Here is an 18237-nt window from a genome sequence, read left to right on the forward strand (position 1 = left end):
TTCTTAGGAGCTTGTATGTTACTCATGCTGACAGGATGTGACAAGAAGGACTTGTCAGCCAGGTGCGCGTATCATTAAGAAAGACGGGATTGTTCGTCAGAAGTCTGTAGGCGGTAGGTGACAGATAGGAAGAGGGTATACACTGGTATTAGAAGGGGGTATAAATTTCATTCAGAAACACAAGTGGTACGAGAACTCCCAAGCCTTGGAAAGTTCAAAGACAGAGGTGATGATTTGAGTCATTAACTTTGTACGGTGCTTTCTAAACACCACTGTGCTAAGTGATCCATATATTAACTCACTTGGTCCTCACAATAACCCCACGAGGTAGGGCGTTAGTAACAAACCCATTTTACAAAGGATTCCTCCTTTGGAAACTGAGGCACAGCAAGGAGTAGTCGTTTGCCCAAGGTTATACAGTCGGTCAGCGATGGAACCGAATTTGAACTAGTCTGCTGCTGGAGTTGGGGAGTTAACTAGCTCACTACACAGTCTGTCTTGTAAACTGAACTTGGATATTTTTAAAAAGCTATTCTTGTGGGTGTCAATCTGCTGGAAATTGATTCTTTTAAGAAAAAAATTGAAAAACAAAAATAACATTAGTTAGCTTTCATATTGCTTAAGTCAGGCACATCCACTCTAGAAAATTCGGAAAACACAGAGAAGCACAAAGTATATAAGAAGCAAAGTTCCTTGTAGCTGGAGTCCTAGCGATGGGACAGTCCCTCCTGGCTGGCCTGCAAGGCTGGCTGTCCCACTGTCACCATAACACCTCTTCCTGCTTCCGCGCAGGGCAGGGGTAGCTGCAGCCAAGCCATCGTCGGCTGTCTCACTCCCCTTCACAGCTCAGCCCCAGACACGTGTCAGTTGGTGGGTCACTGGGGACCCTTCCTTCTTTTCCTGCCTGCCTGAGAGTGTTCGCTGTCACATCCTGGGGGTCTTTCCATAGCCCCCAGCCCAGCCTGTGGGGGCCCCTGTTTGTTCTTCTCCAAGAAACCATGTTAGCTTCCCACCCTGGTCACCCCGAGCTGCCCAGAACTGCAGAGGCTCGGAAATTTCATGGGGCCTACTGCAAGCTGACAGGTGAGTCGCAATCTGTGCGGACGCTGGGTGTAGATATGGCTCCTCAGTCAGGGACAAAGGACTTCCCTGCTCCCAGCTTCCTGCAGCTGCCAGCGCCGTGGATGGTGTGGCCCAGGTGGAGGCTGCTCCCGTAGTGGGCTCCTGGCCGAGCTGAGGGACCCAAGTTTCGGGCACTCACATTATTTAAAATGGGCGGCAAGCAAACCCGCCTGACCTTGCTCTGGAGGGGACATTATCTTTCTCATACGAGACAGTGAATACATAGACCTGCTTCTGCTTCCGCGAGACAACAGTCTCTGTCTCCCAAGGCTGTTTGCTATACACGCATCCTTGAAAAGACCATTCCTGTGTCTGCTGTGAACTGCACAGAAATGGGAGAGGCCCATCCATCATCTCCCAACACGGAAACATACTTGAAGAAAAACAAACTTAACTGCTATGAAACATTTCTTAATATCAGAGGAAGTGAGTAAATCTTATGGAGATTGAGACCTTACCATTTATCTTCATCATCATCATCATAACACTTATGGTTACATTGTTGTAACTGTTTAATACAATAATTATAACATACTATTAAAACACTTGCTTGGGCAGCGGGTCTCAAATAGTTCCAAGGAGCACTGCTCTTAGCTCATAGACACTAGCACTGGTATACTCTTTGGCACATATCACAACACTTCAGACATGCGTGTTACGTGTTGTGGGAGCCCTAATATTCCCATGGGCGGTCAGAGGCAGGCGCGTACTGTGAGCATATAACACACACACCAGAGTACCTGCTCTTTATCTGTGCTTTTTATAGGCTTTCCACAGAATAGTTAATGTGTAATAAAATGATTCTTGCTCAGGAAAAGAAAGATTATTGCTGAGAAAGAGAGAAAGAAAGAAAAAGAAATCACTGTTAAAAAGTGGTGGTTGTATCTGGGTAGCTTGAGTGGTTTGAAAGTTGTGAAGTCAGGTTCAGAGGGTTCTCCCGTGAAATGGGAGTGTGTTGCTTAGGTGTGTGTTTTGTGACTGTTCACATTTTATCTCGCTGGAATAGTCGCTACTGCTAGATGTAAACTATGAGTCTCATCTGCCCTGGTTCAGTGGCCTCCTCCCTGTGGGCGCAGGAGCGCCAGCTCTCACTTGGGCAGGGCAGTCCCATGGTGGTGGTGCTGGGCCACTGGGATCCATGTGAAAACCTGCTCACCCCTGGTTTAGGATGCACCTGCCCTCTCCACTGAATTTGAGGAACTGGAGTGCCATGATTTAAGTGCAGCCTATTCCTGTAACCTGGAAATTGGAAAATGATATTTGGGGCAAAACTAAAATATGTGTATGTTTAGGAGCTTTGTTTATAGCTCGTATCTCTAAACTATTCTTAATGCAGAAGGAAAGATTGCGTGGCTTATTGCGAAACATGGAAATATGTCTCATTTTGTTTGCTGTGTTAGGTGTTGTAGATTCGTGCATTAGCATATCAGTATGGATTTTTAAGTTTAGGTACAGATTCAATCATTGGGTGGTTTCAGGAATGTAAGGAAGTTTCTTTGTTTTTCGTTTTTGCCTTCGCCTCTAGTTGGCCCTGAGGTCAGAACCTGCTTCATATTTATAGCAAACTGTGCATAAGGATTCTTTGTTATCTTCCAGCCTCGTGCATTAATGAGAATTCTGTCTGATGTGGAGAGGAATGAGATGTAATTGGTTTATCTACTGTCCTCTTGGTTTCTCAGGTGGGATTAGCACGAGGAGTTCTCCGGCCGCGCACTAGAGGGCGCTGGAGGCTGGGCGTCGCGGACGACGCCGGTACCCGCGGGCCGACTGGGGCTTCTGTGCCTTCAAGTTCAGCGGGCACTAACCCGTTTGGCTGTCCCAGTTAGCCTTACATTCCTTTGATGAGAATCACAGATAAAAAAATTGTTAATCTACGTTCATGGTGGAAAGTGTTAGGAAAGTAATTAATTGTTTGAAATAGTTCTGCAAAATGTTTTTATGAAGCATTTTTTGGGTGGTTTCTTCAAAGCTTGATGGTATTTTATGTCATTTTGAATGTGTCAGTCTACACATTACAAACTGTAAGCCTTTAGTGCTTTTTTGTCCAGCTAATAAATATAAATTTCCTCTCCTTCCAAAGAATTTTTATGCTTTCACATAATTGTTCATGAGATGAAATAAAATATTAAAATTATGTCTATTATATTTTTCAGGGAATCCGAGCCCGGATTTTAGAGACCCTAGTCATGCTTATCCTTCTCGCATTACTGATTTTTGGGATAGTGTGGGTGGCCTCCGCGCTCATCGACAATGACGCTGCGAGCATGGAGTCCTTGTACGGTAGGCATGGCCCTGCCCAGACCAGCTTCCATGATGGGGGCCGTACTCACCAGTCCCTTTTTAAAGCATTTCAGGAATTCTTTGTATAGTTAACCCTTGTTGTTAATTTACAGACTTAAGTTTTCTGACATGTTTAAGAAAAGAAATGAATACTCATGTGTTTCCTATATGCAGAACTTGTAAGCAGCTTTTCAGATTTTTTTTTTTTTTTGGTTAGTTGGTTTCTGTTCTTAAAATTCCATGGAGGCTTTTTTTCTCCCTCCAAACAGGTTTTGCAAGGGGGTTATTTCCTGTTCTTCTATTTTAGATCTTTTTATTGTACAATTTAGAAATTATATGGTTTTAGTAGACTCAAACAGGCAATTACAATGTTTACTATACATTAATTTATAGTCAGCCCGTATCTTAATGTACAGTATTTTGGACTTACTAAAATATATTTACATTTTTTATAGATCTCTGGGAGTTCTACCTACCCTATTTATATTCCTGTATCTCACTGATGGGATGTTTGTTACTTCTCTGTAAGTATTTTTCTGACTTAATATGATAGGGAAGTAGAATTAGTCTGTGTTCTAGAAAATTATGGGAAATTTTCCTGATGAGATTCCTTAACAACTTGGAGATTTTTTTTTTAAAGTTGGCTCTTAACTTTTTTTATGTTCAAGATGAATTTTGATAAACTGAAACCTTGAAATAATGAGACACTGTGTTGTTCTCTACGGAAAGTGTCTTCCACAGGGTTGGGGGCGGGCTGGGGAGGGGGAGATTCATGCACGTGCACACACATGTGCACACACACACACGTGCACACACTGCCATTGCAACACTACTTTCTACTTTTGAATGGTGATGGTAGAATTTTGTATGGTGAATTTGTGGTCTTTATTTTAGAGTTTGTTTAGTTTTACTTAAGACATTACAACATTATCTCAGGGATATTATAAGCAGATAAATGTAGTTAAAAGGATTTAAGATTACAGTTGTCACTTTTAGATATTCTTGTCTGGTTCTCACTTCCATTAGTACTTGAAATTTAATCTGTTCTTTCGTTGGTTTTCTTTAATTGCTTTTAAGTGAAAATACTTACTATTCAACTGCTAGAGTCTTGCGTGCTCTAAGCCTCTCTAGTCGTCACCCGTCTCTCCTTAAGTACAGGAAGACACCCTCTTTAGCTCCTCATCAGAGATGCTGATGAGCCCTCCAACCAAACTCAGAGAATCTAAGTCAAGACAAGAACTTTCTTAAAGCAGTAGTGTTTGAGCTGCTTTATTTTCTGGACTGGTGGTTTATCTGCTGAGTCTGAAGTGAGCTTTCTGTCTGTGATCCCCCTGCAGTGTGCACCCCAGTCGGCCTTTCGCGCATGTTCACGGTCATGGGTCAGCTGCTGGTGAAGCCCACGGTAAGTCCGTCACAGCAAACCACTCGGTTTGTCAAGGAAAGTTTTGCACTTGCACACCCTTTATGTTGTGAACTGGCATAGTTATGGTTCTGAAAATTTGGCTGCATATTACATCTTGATTAATTAAATTGTACTCTTTCCCTTAGTCTCAGAAATTCTATATATTCATTTTTAAGTGATTTTCATTTGGTAGTAACTCTAATGATTTGTCCCTAAGTTTCTTGACCTCTAGCTATTTTGTCAAATATTTAATAATGCGAAAATAATTCTTAGCTTCATGCAGGGAATTTGTCACTGAAATTACTCTCATGGCCCCTCATTGCCTAAAACTCTAAACCACTTGTGTGTCCCGGGACCTTTCCCAACCTTCCCGCTGAATAGCCCAACAGGTGCACCCTCCACACCCCCCAGGTGCCCCCACAGACTCCTGTTCGAGGCTGCAGCTGACTTGCTGGCTTGGAGCGGGCAGCACGATCTCCCCAAGCACGTCTGAGGGCTTCTCCCACCAGCGTCCCTTCCCTGCCAGCCGCCGAGCAGCCCCCTGAGGTCTGGCTCTGGTGTGTGTGCACTTAACTACCGTCTCTGAACCTTCCCTCACTTCTTCTTTATGTTGAGAGAATTAAGCTCCTTCCTCTGCAATCTCATATTCCCCTTTGTTTGTATCTTACTAGTTGCCCTTATTAAATGATGATGGTTATATGTTTGTTTTCCTATCAGGGTGATTCATTAAGGGAGAAGAGTGAGGAGATACCATAATCGATTTATTTTTTAAGCAAATGCTTGCTTAATTGTGAAAATTTTTTTTTGTAAATGACCAAATCTCGTCATATCTTCTTTTAAATAAATTGGATTTTTTTACTTGCTACCTAAAGATACACACACTCAGATATAATACCCATGCTATTAAATCTTGAAATTCACTGCTCTCTTCAACAGGTTTTGTGACACTGCCTTCATTTCATTTCTTCCTAATTCTCTGTTTGGGTGTTTTTGGGTTTTTTTGTCTCTTTTTTTCATTTTCATTTCCTGCTCCCTAAAATAGAGGCAGATGTTTAAAGTCCTGTCCTGGGTTTACAGTGCTCTTCTCTGTTCTCCTGACCCCCCTGCCACTTACTTCACTCCTAATGCCTAATTCTATGAGAACAAACCAGTCCAGGGTAGGTGCTGAAACTGAATACCCCACAGAGCTGAAAACGCATCGTACGTGAAACCAAACTACTTCTTCAGCTCCCCTCCCCAGACTTGTCTGTTATTAACAGTCTCCTCAAAACTTTCATTATCTTTGCCTGTTTTCATCTTCCTCACATCCAATAATAATGGTTACTTACTGAGTAACTGAATATGTGCTATGCGCTTGCAATAAGTACTTTATTACACACGTAATTTCATGGAACCTGATGACAAACTGTAAGTGAGGTGGTGGTGTCCCCATGCTGTGGCCAAGACAGCTGCACGTCAGGGAGGTCGTGTCTGTTCTTCAGGCCCACAGGTCTGGGAGGTGGCTGGGGGTGGCTTCCGAGCCTGCGCTCTGGCCCAGCGCTCGCTCCGTCCTCCCTGGACACTAGAATATAAGCCATTTAAGGTCAAGGACTATGTCTTACTGTATTGAGGTCCCCATGGGGATGATAACAGTGTGTTTTCATAGGCTTGTTGTAGAATCAAGGGGACGATGCTCGGAAACACTCGACACAAATATGCCATTCATGTGTGACTCACACAGCACAGACCGGTGGCGGTTAGGCGTTATCGGACAGTTCGCAAGTAAGAGGAAATCCTTTTCAGTGTTAGACTGTAAGGAAAGTGAAAACAGCAGAAAGTGGCGAGAACACCAAAGGGAAAGAAACTTGGTATGGTGGCCCGTAAAGATAGAGTCCCCGCCTTCCTCAGGCGCGGGCCGTCCTGGGTGACTCAGCCCCGGGTCACTGCCTCCTGGCTGTTCAGTGCTCCCTCTTCTCCACTCTGGCCTCGCTGGCCGCCTGCCGAATGGGTCTCCCCAGCCCTCCTTGCTCACACGATGGTATCTTTTGTAACTATTTATGTTTTGTTAATATTTATTCTTATGTTATTTGATTTTGTTATTAGCTCTAGGCCATAGGAGACTATCAATGTTTACTGAAATACTGGAGACTATCAATGTTTACTGAAATTTTTTTATTTAAAAAAATTGGATTGTTTTAAATAAGTTTTGTATAAATTCTGCAAATTTGGTACCTGATAGGGATTGCATGATTTGAGAGTCCTTTTCCTGAAAATACCTCATCAGGCAGCTGAAAGAATATACACATATAGGGTTTCCATCTTTTTGTTTTGTCCATCAGCTCCTCACAGTTTACTGCTGTGCTGGGAGTAAGTGGTTTGGGTTTCAGTGACAGAGGACACTGATATCAGCCCTTCTTCCTTTCAGATTTTCCCGGAGCTGGGGACATGCTTAGGATTGTCTCAAGAAGGAAAGCTGTGTTAACAAAGCTAGAATTCAACAGTTTTAGGTTTTATCAGTTTCAAAGACAGTGCAGATAATGTCCCATATAATTGCTTATTGATTAGTGGTTTTTGGGTTGTTGTTTTTTACTCATGTTATGTGGTGTGATAGTGAGTTGTATCTGCGAGAGCTTACTATTTCTCTAGGGTTCTGTCTACAGGATGATTTTGATAATACCAGTGTTTAATATCTGTGGAAAATGTTATATTCTATAACGGTGTTGTAAATGGGAAATGCTGCATGATAGTGATTTCTTGTTTGAAACGTTCTGTAGGTAAATAGAGATGAGAAACCAGTGTTGGACTGGGTATCTGTTTCTTCCAGATCTAAAATACTGGCTTGGGCATAATGAAATATTACTGTATTTACCCTTGTGGATGTTTAGAATTTATACATTTGTCATTGAGAGAGCTGTAGAGTAATTTAATCCTTTAAAGTTTAAAAAAATCCCATTTAAATATGTAGATTTTGTGATCATCAGCTTTTGATGTACTTAGTTATACACTAAAATATTTTTACTTCATTTGTACACAGAGTAGTTTGAGCATTTTTATTTTAACCCCTAGTAGTTTGAGTGGTTGTCTAAATTACAGAGCAAATAGCCTCGATGTTCTCATCAGCACTAGTTTTGTAATGCTGCATCATTCATCATTCAATAGTTTGCTCTTTAAATTTAGATTCTTGAAGACCTGGATGAACAAATTTATATTATTACCCTAGAGGAAGAAGCCCTTCAGAGACGACTCATTGGTACGTATATATTACCTATTAAGACCAGAATAAAAAATTATTTAATTTAAAAAAGACAGACAACCTAGAGGAAAAATACAAGCTTCTCAGTACCTGGTGCGGCAGCGCGTGGGCCTCCCCGGTGGGGAAGGGTGTGCTAAAGACTAGTGCCATTTTGGTCAGATTCCCACCTTTCCCTGACTGCCTGGCTTAGTCAGCAAGGTCAGTTCCGAGACTCTGGCCATTGCAGGACACCTCTACTGCCGATCCTACTGTACTGGGAGCATGGTGACTTCAGTTGCTTAGTGACTGTCATATCCCTATTTCATTTCTCTCATGCTGAATCTTTCAGGTGAAAAGCAGTGTGTTTTTTTGACACTGAGGTTGAAATAGCACTAAGTTGTACTCTGTTGTTATTTGACAATGGAGTTCATTGTCAGCTGATAACCAAGTAAGCACGTCAGAGACTTTAAAATTTTACGTTTCGTTACTGATCAGTTTTGACTTCAGATGTAGAACCAATGAAAAAAATAGTAATGACACTAGTTTAACAGAGAAATGACATTGTTTGGGTAAATTTTCTTTTGATTTTACCTAGGTGATTTTCACCCTGCACGCTTTTCTCTTATAAAGTGTTTTTTTAATATTGAAAACCCACCACCAATATCAGATTATTAGTAGCTAACTGTATTTCAGAATCATAATGCAAGAGTAGGTCTAAAATGAAGGGTTACTGTAAGTATGAAATACTAAGAAATAGAAAGAAATATATCTACTTTCAGTTACAAATACTGAATTTTAATCATCAATCCAAAAAGTGTTGATAATACTTATAACTTTGTTCTTAGATGAGCGAATTTCAGATTGCATCTGTTCTAGAGAATTCTTGTCAGTAATATTGTATATTTTGATACTGATAACTTTTAGACTGGAATTACATGTATCTTTTATTATTCTAACTTTATTAAAGCTACTTTAAGATTTAAGCCTGTTTAGTTCTAGAATTGTAACTTTAATCAATACTGTTAGCTTTATAACATTTCATGAAAGTGATAAATATTATATAAATTTGTCTTATTTAGATAATCATGCCATTGTGAAATAAAGATGCCAGAGTTGTAAGGAATAGATGCCAGGCTGCCACCTGCAATGTGGGGTCACGTTTCAGGCGGAGGTGCAGACCATTTCTTACCTATAGACCAGGAGGCTCGGGTCCAGGAAAGTAAAGTGTAGTGCTCCATAAATTAAAGGATTTGAAGTAAGTCTAATCAGGACCAAACCAAACTCAAAACATAGCCTTTTCTTACTTTGCTCTGACACAGTAGGAAAAAAAGTCCTCCCGAATCTTTCTAGATCCTTTTGCTCCTCAAATCGAAAGTGGTTCGTAATGTCTAAAGAAACTGAATAGGAAATACTTGCCAGAAGGCTGACATTATAAAATGAAGCCAGCCCAGAAATGTCCGTGTGGAGAGGACCAGGGATGGTTCCATAGCTAAGTGTGTGATTTGTTTTCTGCCGTCCTGGTCAGCTGCGCGCTACCCCTGACTGCCTGTTGGCCGGCTGTCCTCAGTCTCACCAGCGACAGTCACTAACAGTCTGTCGGAGGACTTGCTGCAATTTTGCTGTTTGCTGCTGGCTAGCACTGGGACTGTTTCAGGTGGAGAAGAATAGGCTTGTGACATAAGAGGCTCTGTGGCAAAATGGACATCTTACTAACAGAGTTAGACTCGTGAGCTTCAGTACAGTATATTTACCAATATGGGTGGAGAAAGAAAACCAAGATGGAACAAAACAACATTTGCTGATTGGCTATTTTTAAGAAAATGTAGATCATAGGGAGTTAGTAATAGAAATCATCCCCATGGGTTTTATTTCATCTCGAATTTCGTGAAATGTGTTTTGTGGTACCAGTTACATTTTAAATTATTTTTTACAAGTGAAGTTTTCATTGTTTTTGCTCTGGGCTATTAAAAAGAATTGCAGATAAAATTACTTTTATCAGAATAAAAGATTTTTAAAAAATACAGATTACAGTGGCGATTTACCCAGAATTTGAGGTGATGTTTTGTTAATGAATGGCACACTGAGTATGCTGTGTGGGTCCGTGTGGGGACACGTGTCACGTGAGACCTGGGGACATCTGCATGGTTTGCTCCGAGCCCAGCTTTCCAGTTATCTGGAAAACATGATACTTAATATCAAGAAGTGCTTTAGTGCAGGGACAGCACTAGTTTCTCTGGGAGATAATATGACTTGTTGTGGTTATTATATTACTGGAGATGAGCTTTCGTGCCCGGTTTTCCACGTCTCAAGATTGCTCTCGGATGCAGTGTGTGCCGGTGACTCTTCTGTCATCCTGTTTGCCACTCGATGGTGCTAGAGGTTTTGTTCTTGTTGAAATAGTCTCACTGCATTAAATATGTTAATAAGATAAAGCTGACCTGTGTGCTTCTGGGAGGTGAGCCAGCGTCCTGTTTCCAGACTGCGCCACGCTCTCCTCCCTTTTCTGTTTCCTGCGTGTCTTCTTCGGAGCAGCAGGTTTTGTGGAGATGAATTTAGACTCTGAGTCTCAAATCATAGACTAATTGACTGAAGAAGAGAAGAAGAGTGAGAATCTGTAAGATTTTATCCAGAACTGAAGCACTTGGAGAAAAGACATTGCAGAGAAGCCATTGTTTCTGCAGCAGGAGGGCCCCCCAGCTTTCTGCCATCTGGTTGAGACAGCCCCTCTGCTATCTACCTCATCATGGCGGGATAGAGACATGTCCCCAGACTCAGCTTCGTGTGGCATGACTCCTGCTTCCTCCCGTCCCAGTGCACAGCCTGAGCTCTGCAGGGGTAATAAGTGCATTTGCCCTTCCCCTTTTCTGGTAGTCAGCATGACGAGCAGTGTATCCAGGTGCCTTGCATCTCAGACTCTGTCCCCCATGTCTATTCATCCCATTTCGGACCTGATTTCCCACTGTCCCAATGGTAGCTCTGAAACTGTGTGCTTGTACCCTTTGGAACAGAGCTGACCCAGCAGCAAAACCTTTGTAGCCTCAACCTCACCATCTTGCGTGAAGAAACTTGGCTGTGCCAGCGCCCTTGCTTGTCCCGTTGCCCACCCTCTCAGGTGGTAGCTCCGCCCTCTCCCAGATCCTTCATTTTTCTGTTCCCGGAGTTTGGGTAGGTGTCCTGTTCTCTTTTGCTGTTTTCAAACTCACATCATTGGGCTGTGACCCGAATATGTCCCCCTTTTCCAGTCACTCCTCACCTCGCAAGCTATTCCTCTTCCATCATTGAGGACGTGAGCTCCGCATTCACCATCATTCTCTCTGGGACAACACCTGTCATGATGCTTGGAGCTGGCAGTGTCCACATGGGTGACCTTCCTGGACGCGGGGACATTCCTTGACCTTTCTCGTTGCACAGCCCCTCCGGCCCTCGTTGCCTGGGATCAGAAGCCTGGCGCTGACAGTAGCAGGGACGCACGTTCTTGCATAATCGCAGACCCAGTCATCCCACGCTCCACCTCCCACCCTCAGTTCATTCCTGTAGGACTCCGTTTCCTACAGTTCTTCAGTATTGAGATGTAACATGCCGTTTCTCTATCCTAATAGCTTTGTTACCTTCCCCCGTATTTCTTTTGTCTGCTCGTGTCCTTACACGGTGGGAATTCCTGGGCTGGTACCATCAGTCCTCTCTTACTCTGTTGCCCTCGTGCTTGGCCACCCGCCACTCTCGGTAACAGCCAGCTCTTCACGTCTCCTCACTCACACCTGTTCACCTGACTGCAAAGCCTGGCCTTTCCTTAACGGTGTGATCAGTATCTTCAATTGACATTAGATTCTGCTAGATGACTTACACTCTCTTTCCTCACACCTTCTTCACCATCGTTCTCAGCTGATAACCTTGCTTGAGAGGACAGAAGCGATCGTGAGGAAGTGCTCCCAGGCTTTTTCCTTCACTATTGATGGGCAGCCTCCTCCACGCGCTGCCTCTTCTCCTAATGCTGTACCTGGATTGTCCGTGCTTCTGGCCCAAGTCAGCCCTCCCCCAGGGCCCTGCGTTCTGTCCCTTCTCAGTGATTCTAGGGTGCGATCAAGTGATTCCACGACTGTGTCTTCCTTCCATAAGTGGCTTTCCCCACTTGGGTCTCTTCCATCAGCGTAGAGCTGTGTTGTAATTATTCTCACTGGAACCTTGGGGTGTGGCTTACTCTTGCTAAGCCTTGCCTCCACCCTGCCACTTCTTCCCCTGTTTCCTGCTGTATTTCGTCGGATGGCACTTGCCACTGTCTGACACCCTGCTTTACTTTCTGTGTGTCTTCTGTCTGTCCACACTAGAGCAGGAACACTGCAGGGGCAGGCATTCTTGTTCCTTTTCTTCCTTTCTGTGCCCCTGATCCTATGGCAGTGGCAGACACAGAGTGGGTTGATTGAGTAAATAAATAGATGAAAAACATGCATGTGGAGGGTTGTCATTGTGCCACAGAAGTGAAGAAGAAAGAAGTGGAAGGTGGTGGTAGCGTCCTGTGGACAGTGTCCGGGAAAGCCTGAGGTGGAGTCCAGGAGACAAGCTGGGGTCGAGGGGCGGCAGGGCCATGCGTGCTGGGGTGTTCCTGAGGAAGGAGAATTAGGGTGATTTTCCCCATTGTTAAGCCATGAGGTTTGAACAGCAAGATCCATTTCTGCTCCAAGACCCCTGCAGAGCAGCCCAACAGAAAGTCCCATTACATTAATTGTGGTAGAAAATCTTTTGTACTTCCTGCCCAGGATTAGGAGGTACATGTATCATTAGCATGTTTAAATGTTTAAGTAATGCAGCAGCATTAATTGAAATAATTAGCTTTGGGGTGTGTGTGTGTGTGTGTGTGTGTGTGTAGCCTCTGGGTGTACTGGGTAACTTTAGAAACACCATAATGAATAGGAATTAGTTTTTGTTGTTTAAGTTCAAACCCTTCACAGTTCCTTTAATGTAATTTATTTAAAAATATTGTAGCCTTTGAACTTAATGATTCAATTGAATTTTGTTAGGTGCTATTTTCATCCTCACGATAAAACGTTCGTATATCACTTTTGGTAGCAGTTACTTTCCTGGTTGATTCTAATCTCTTTTTAAAGCCTGTTCTGTTGAAGCTTGTATTCTTTATTCTTAAGAGCAAAGAAGATGTACTTGTTTCATTTTTGCTGAAAGTCAGGTTGTAATACTTTTGTATTCTGAAAAATAAAGAATTTTAAAAAACGAACACATCGACCTTTCCATGGGGCTAGTGACCTGTCAGAAGCATTTTGTCACCGTCATCCTTGAGTCTTGCTATTTACAACTGAGTTGAGTTTGCCAGGCAATTTTATGAGGGTGCCAAGGTTGAGGGTGGTATTTGTGCTTGCCTTAGAGTAACAGCGTACGGTCAAAGGCATTCCCCATCAGCACTGGCAAGATGATTTGCTAATTTGGTTATTATCTGATGTCTTTCACCTAACACCCCTAATGATATAAGGAAACTTATGTCAGATTTTATCTTATGTCCTGCACCTTATTTCATCTTGGCTCTCTCGAGGTATTCTTCTGTAGTCTAGCAATGGTTATTTTACGAATACAGTTTACTGTTGATTATATCACTAAAGTGAAACTATCTCATATTTGTCAGAATCTGAGCCACTTTGAGAAAGGTTTAGGCTTTGACAGGCTGAAGGTGATCAAATACCAGCTTTCATCAGGAACGTATGTAGCAAAGATTACTGACACCGAATTAACCCCTTCTTTGGCAACACTGGGATAGAAGAAAGTATTTAGTAGTATCTTGACTTCCTGAGCTAATGGAAAGAATATTAATTCTACTGGTATTACTAATTAAATAGTTTCTTTCTAGTAACATATCAACATTTGGGTCCAAGGCTTTGAAACAGTGAGAGACATCTTGTTACAATTTATTCAGCTTTTTGGGTCATATAATCACTTTTAGGACAATTAAGATGTGGCCCAAACAGATTATTTGTTACAAAATGAAATGATGTGACTGAAGAGAGATAAGCTAATACATATATAGTAGCAGTGGATGAGGAATACTTTGGCATGAGAAACTATAAAATAATTTTGAGTCAAGTATTATATATTCTCTGACATTTAGAGAGATTGCATTATATAAATGATCCAAATCTGTTAGCAGAGCTCGACTTTCATATATATACACACAGGCTACTTGTTCAGCTGTAGCCTATTTGGGTGACGGTGTTCCCGATGGCAGCACACAGAAATACGAACTTTAAAAAGTAACCTAGTTTAAGATCTACCAGTAATGTACTCGTATATCTAAAGTAGAAAAAAAAGCCAAACCATTAATTTTACATAGCTTTATGTGATGTTCCTAAAGCTCATTGTTTAACATTTTCTATCTTTTGGCCATTTATAATGAGAGTATATTAGCATTTTCAAAATTGTGTTGGATATCGAAAGTTTCATGTTATTTGTTTCCATATTGAGCCATATTTTTGTGGATATGTCAGAAGTAAATGGAAACTATTATTATTTTAACAGATATCAGCATTGCAAATGAAATAGAACTTTTCTAGAAACAGAAGTTTAGAGTGTCTGGGTTTTCTGTCTGCTCTGTAGATAGTAACAGTGTTTGTCCATGCGGAAACGATGCTTAGCCATCTGAGCGTCCAGGTTTTGGTTTGCACCAGCTTCCTGCGGTCTGCCTCATCAGCCTCGGCTGCTGGTGTACAACACTGCTATTGGTGTAGGGGATGGAGATGGTTCACTCTACGAGTTATTGGGAGTCTTGGGCTTGCAACCAAATTGTTTGCCTAAGCGATGAGAAATAAAAGTGCTTGTGTGACCTCACATTTTGGTGAGAGAGATTACTCTGGTTACTTTAAAGTACTAACTGTGATCAAAATTTGAAGAGTTGTTACTTGGGTAACAGATTTTCTAATCAAGTTTCTTTTTGGTTATATGCTAAATTAAAAAGATACAAGAGAAAATAATTGTTTATGCTATAGGTGTCCGCTTCTAAACGTTATGAGAGGAAGTTCAGTTCACTGAATTGTTTAGGGATATCATCTTATTGCTTCAGGTGATTTGGATTGTTTACATACCAAGTTGGAGACTTATGTTTGTTTTAAGAAATACATTATTATATGTTTTAAACTAAATAATTAGAACCTGTCCTTTAACATCCAAATGTCAATTAAGGCTGTCCTATGCATCAAGAACGTATAAGGACAACTTAGTTATTGAAGAAATGCTAGACTTTGGGAAATTCTGATATCTTGGAAGCAAAATGTTTTCAATATTACACTAGTTTTTCAGCTTAAGAGTAAAGCTGGGAAAAGTTGCCTTCAGCTATTAGTTTTCCTGAATCCAAAGAGACGGGTGGGGCAGGATCAAAAATACTTATTTGATCAAAGTTATTGGCTCTGAAGTTATTCTTACTGATGTAAGAAAGATGAAAGGTGTTGTTTTTATTGCACGCTAGTAACAGTGTAATTTTGAACTAATTGGTGTTGAACTGCCAATCACCTGGGGGAATGCAAATAGATACTCTTACAATTTCCTTTGAGGTAGTGAAATCTTATGTCGAGGCTGGAAGGAAAACAGAATAATACCGTTAAATTGACCTTAAATGAGCTGCTTTGTGGTTTTCTTGGAGAATCCCTTTTTATTTTTCATGACTAGTCCAAACAGGTTTGGTCTACCAATCTGACTTATTGACTAGACAATGCTGACAGAGAGCATTTTGGATCCGTCTTGAAGTAAAATAATGGTAAGACGGTTCTCCAGGATAGTTTGATGGTTTTGTTGGTGCAGCTTAAATTTGTGCCCCGTTCCAGGATTTGTTTGCAGTTGTGATTTCTGACAACAGCCATTGTTTCCTTCTGGTCATTCACAGTGGGGGCTGCTGCCCAAACAGAAAGCATCTGCTCTCACTTAGGCGATGGTGTGTAGTAAAGGACGGGAATATCTTGGAAATTTGTGTTATCCCCAATGAATCTAGTCACTTAATAAATGCATGATTTCTTTGAGGACAGTAAGAATATATTCTTGATTTTTGTACACACGGCAGTATTTATTAACTGCCTATTGTGGCCCTCGCCCTGTGTCACCCCCACGTGACCAGTGTTTCAGAAGAACCACGTTAGTTATTTTCCTTTGAAAAATAATACGTTGTAATGAGCTTTGTAGACATCAGACCCACAAAGCAGGCATTTGTATCTTTTCTCTTAATTTTAAATTGGCAGCAAGAATATTGCCTATTCTGATATCCATCCCCTTTCAAAATTCTGAAGACTCACCAGATTGTTTTTTGTGGTGCTGAACTGGTTGCTGGAATGATACTTTTTTACAAGTACAGGGATGTAGTGTGGGATTGTACTTGTAATTAATCAGATCTAGAAGTTAAATGAGCATTAGCTTTAGGTACACACCATATAATTTATAAAGAATGGGATAAAAAGTAAAAGGTACTTATACCTAAGACTTTATATTCAGAGACACTTGAAAATCTTACAATGCTGTGCCGTCTTCTTGTTATGTGGAAATAGCCATTAATTCTATGACTTAATGTTTTCCCTTTTTGCTTTTGCTGCTAGAAACTCTAAACTAAATTTGTAGTCAAAATTGAGCAGTTTTGGGACACACTACCTGAATATCTCTGTACTGTCTTCACTCCCACTCTCTTATAAGTTATATATTGACAAGTTCTGGAAAGAATATGTAACATTCCAGTGCATTCAAGAACACACGTTCTCCACAAGAGAGGGTGTTGGATTTCTGTCCTCAGTGATGGACAGAAGTGAGGAAGGAGATGGGAAGGGAGGGCAGTGCTCACTTTTCCTAGAAACCTGGGGTAAGACTGGAGTTTGGGGCTTGGAAAGAGAGGCCTCTGAATTCCCTTATTGCACCTGCACACCTGCGGCCTCGCACTGGGCCTGCCTCCAGAGCCCCCAGAGCACTGAAGCTTCTTCCTTCCAGGCCGGGTTTCTGGCCGGTTCACCCGGTCCTCAAGGATGGAAGTTGCTGGGCCCTCCAGATGCTCTGTCACTGTCTGAGCAGCTGTCTGGCCTCATTAGGTGTGCAGGGAACAATAGCAGCAGATGAAAAAAAGTTACCACTCACTTATTAAGGCTGAGCGGCGAATGCTAACATGGGGAGAGAAATCGTACTTAGTCCCCAAAAGTAATCCAGACTCTCAAGGAGTTAGAGCAGAAAAAGGACTGCCTAGAATGTGGGAAAAAATGAACTGTTCACCAGACAGAAGGTGGGACAGCCTGTGGTAGCCACAGTAGCAGTGTTGCCAAGGTGTCCAGGTCCTAACCCCCGGAGCCTGTAAGTATGTCCCCTTCATGCAGTGTGATTAAGGAAAGAGTCTCGAGATTATCCCGGATGATCTGGTGGGCCCAGGGTCATCATAGCTTTGTTATGAGTGAAAGATGAGGCAGGGGGGCCCGAGGAGGACACGTGGCAAAGGAAGGAGAGGCTGCAGTGGTCCGAGGGAGGGGCCACGAGCCAAGGGATGCTGCAGCCTCTGGAAGCTGGAAAAGACCCGGACATCGTTCTCCTGTGCGGTCTCCATAGGAACGTGGTCCTGCCGACACCTTGGTTTCAGACTTCTGACCACCTCCCGCATGAGAAAGTAACCACTGAAGCGCCAAATTAAAGGGGGGAAAGAATCAACAGAAATTCCATCAGCTGGGAAAAGAAGCAATAAAGAGCAAAACAAAAAGACATTACGAAATTCCATGAAAGGAGAAAGCACCAGTCTTTGTAGTAAGCCAAGCAGTGGATAGCAGGGTTCAGTCCCTCAGTGTCACTGGAGCTTCTGGAAAACCCACTGTGAAGCCTGCTCTGTGTGTAAACATCTAATTACATGAAGTTATCAAAAACATTTTTCAGACCTAAAGGACATGAATTTGGAGCTGGAAAGGGGTTTGCTTAGTGCTGCCACGCTACATTTAAATGACTCATCACAAGGACACTGGTGCCCAAGGTCCTACACATTCCACAGGGACAGTGAAAAGCAGTTCATATACATGGGGACAGGAAGAAGAGCTTGGGACTCCTCCAAACCAACCCTGGAAGCTGGGAGACAACAGAGCAATGACTTCAAAATTCCAAAGGATAATTAGTTTTGACCTAGATTTCTATATTTAACCAAAGTGTAAGAAGAGCAAAGGTAAAATATTCAGACTTGCATAGTCTTAAGAAAATGACCTTCCACTAACCATTCCTTAGCAGCTGC

At 42.1% G+C, this 18237-nt stretch overlaps 1 protein-coding gene across 6 annotated transcripts in view; it reads left to right on the forward strand.

Annotated features, from left to right (window-relative positions):
- The window catches only part of LMBR1 (limb development membrane protein 1), a 98458-nt gene that overhangs the window by 55088 nt on the left and 25133 nt on the right, over nucleotides 1-18237 (forward strand). For all 6 annotated transcript variants that reach the window (XM_033098770.1, XM_033098771.1, XM_033098774.1 and 3 more), the window contains 4 exons: nucleotides 3276-3402; nucleotides 3858-3926; nucleotides 4740-4804; nucleotides 7961-8033. In XM_033098770.1, coding sequence (XP_032954661.1) covers nucleotides 3276-3402; nucleotides 3858-3926; nucleotides 4740-4804; nucleotides 7961-8033 — 334 coding nt within the window. The remainder of the gene's footprint in view (nucleotides 1-3275; nucleotides 3403-3857; nucleotides 3927-4739; nucleotides 4805-7960; nucleotides 8034-18237) is intronic.

The sequence above is a fragment of the Rhinolophus ferrumequinum genome, chromosome 26 (genome assembly GCF_004115265.2).
Source record: "Rhinolophus ferrumequinum isolate MPI-CBG mRhiFer1 chromosome 26, mRhiFer1_v1.p, whole genome shotgun sequence".
Taxonomy (NCBI): domain Eukaryota; kingdom Metazoa; phylum Chordata; class Mammalia; order Chiroptera; family Rhinolophidae; genus Rhinolophus; species Rhinolophus ferrumequinum.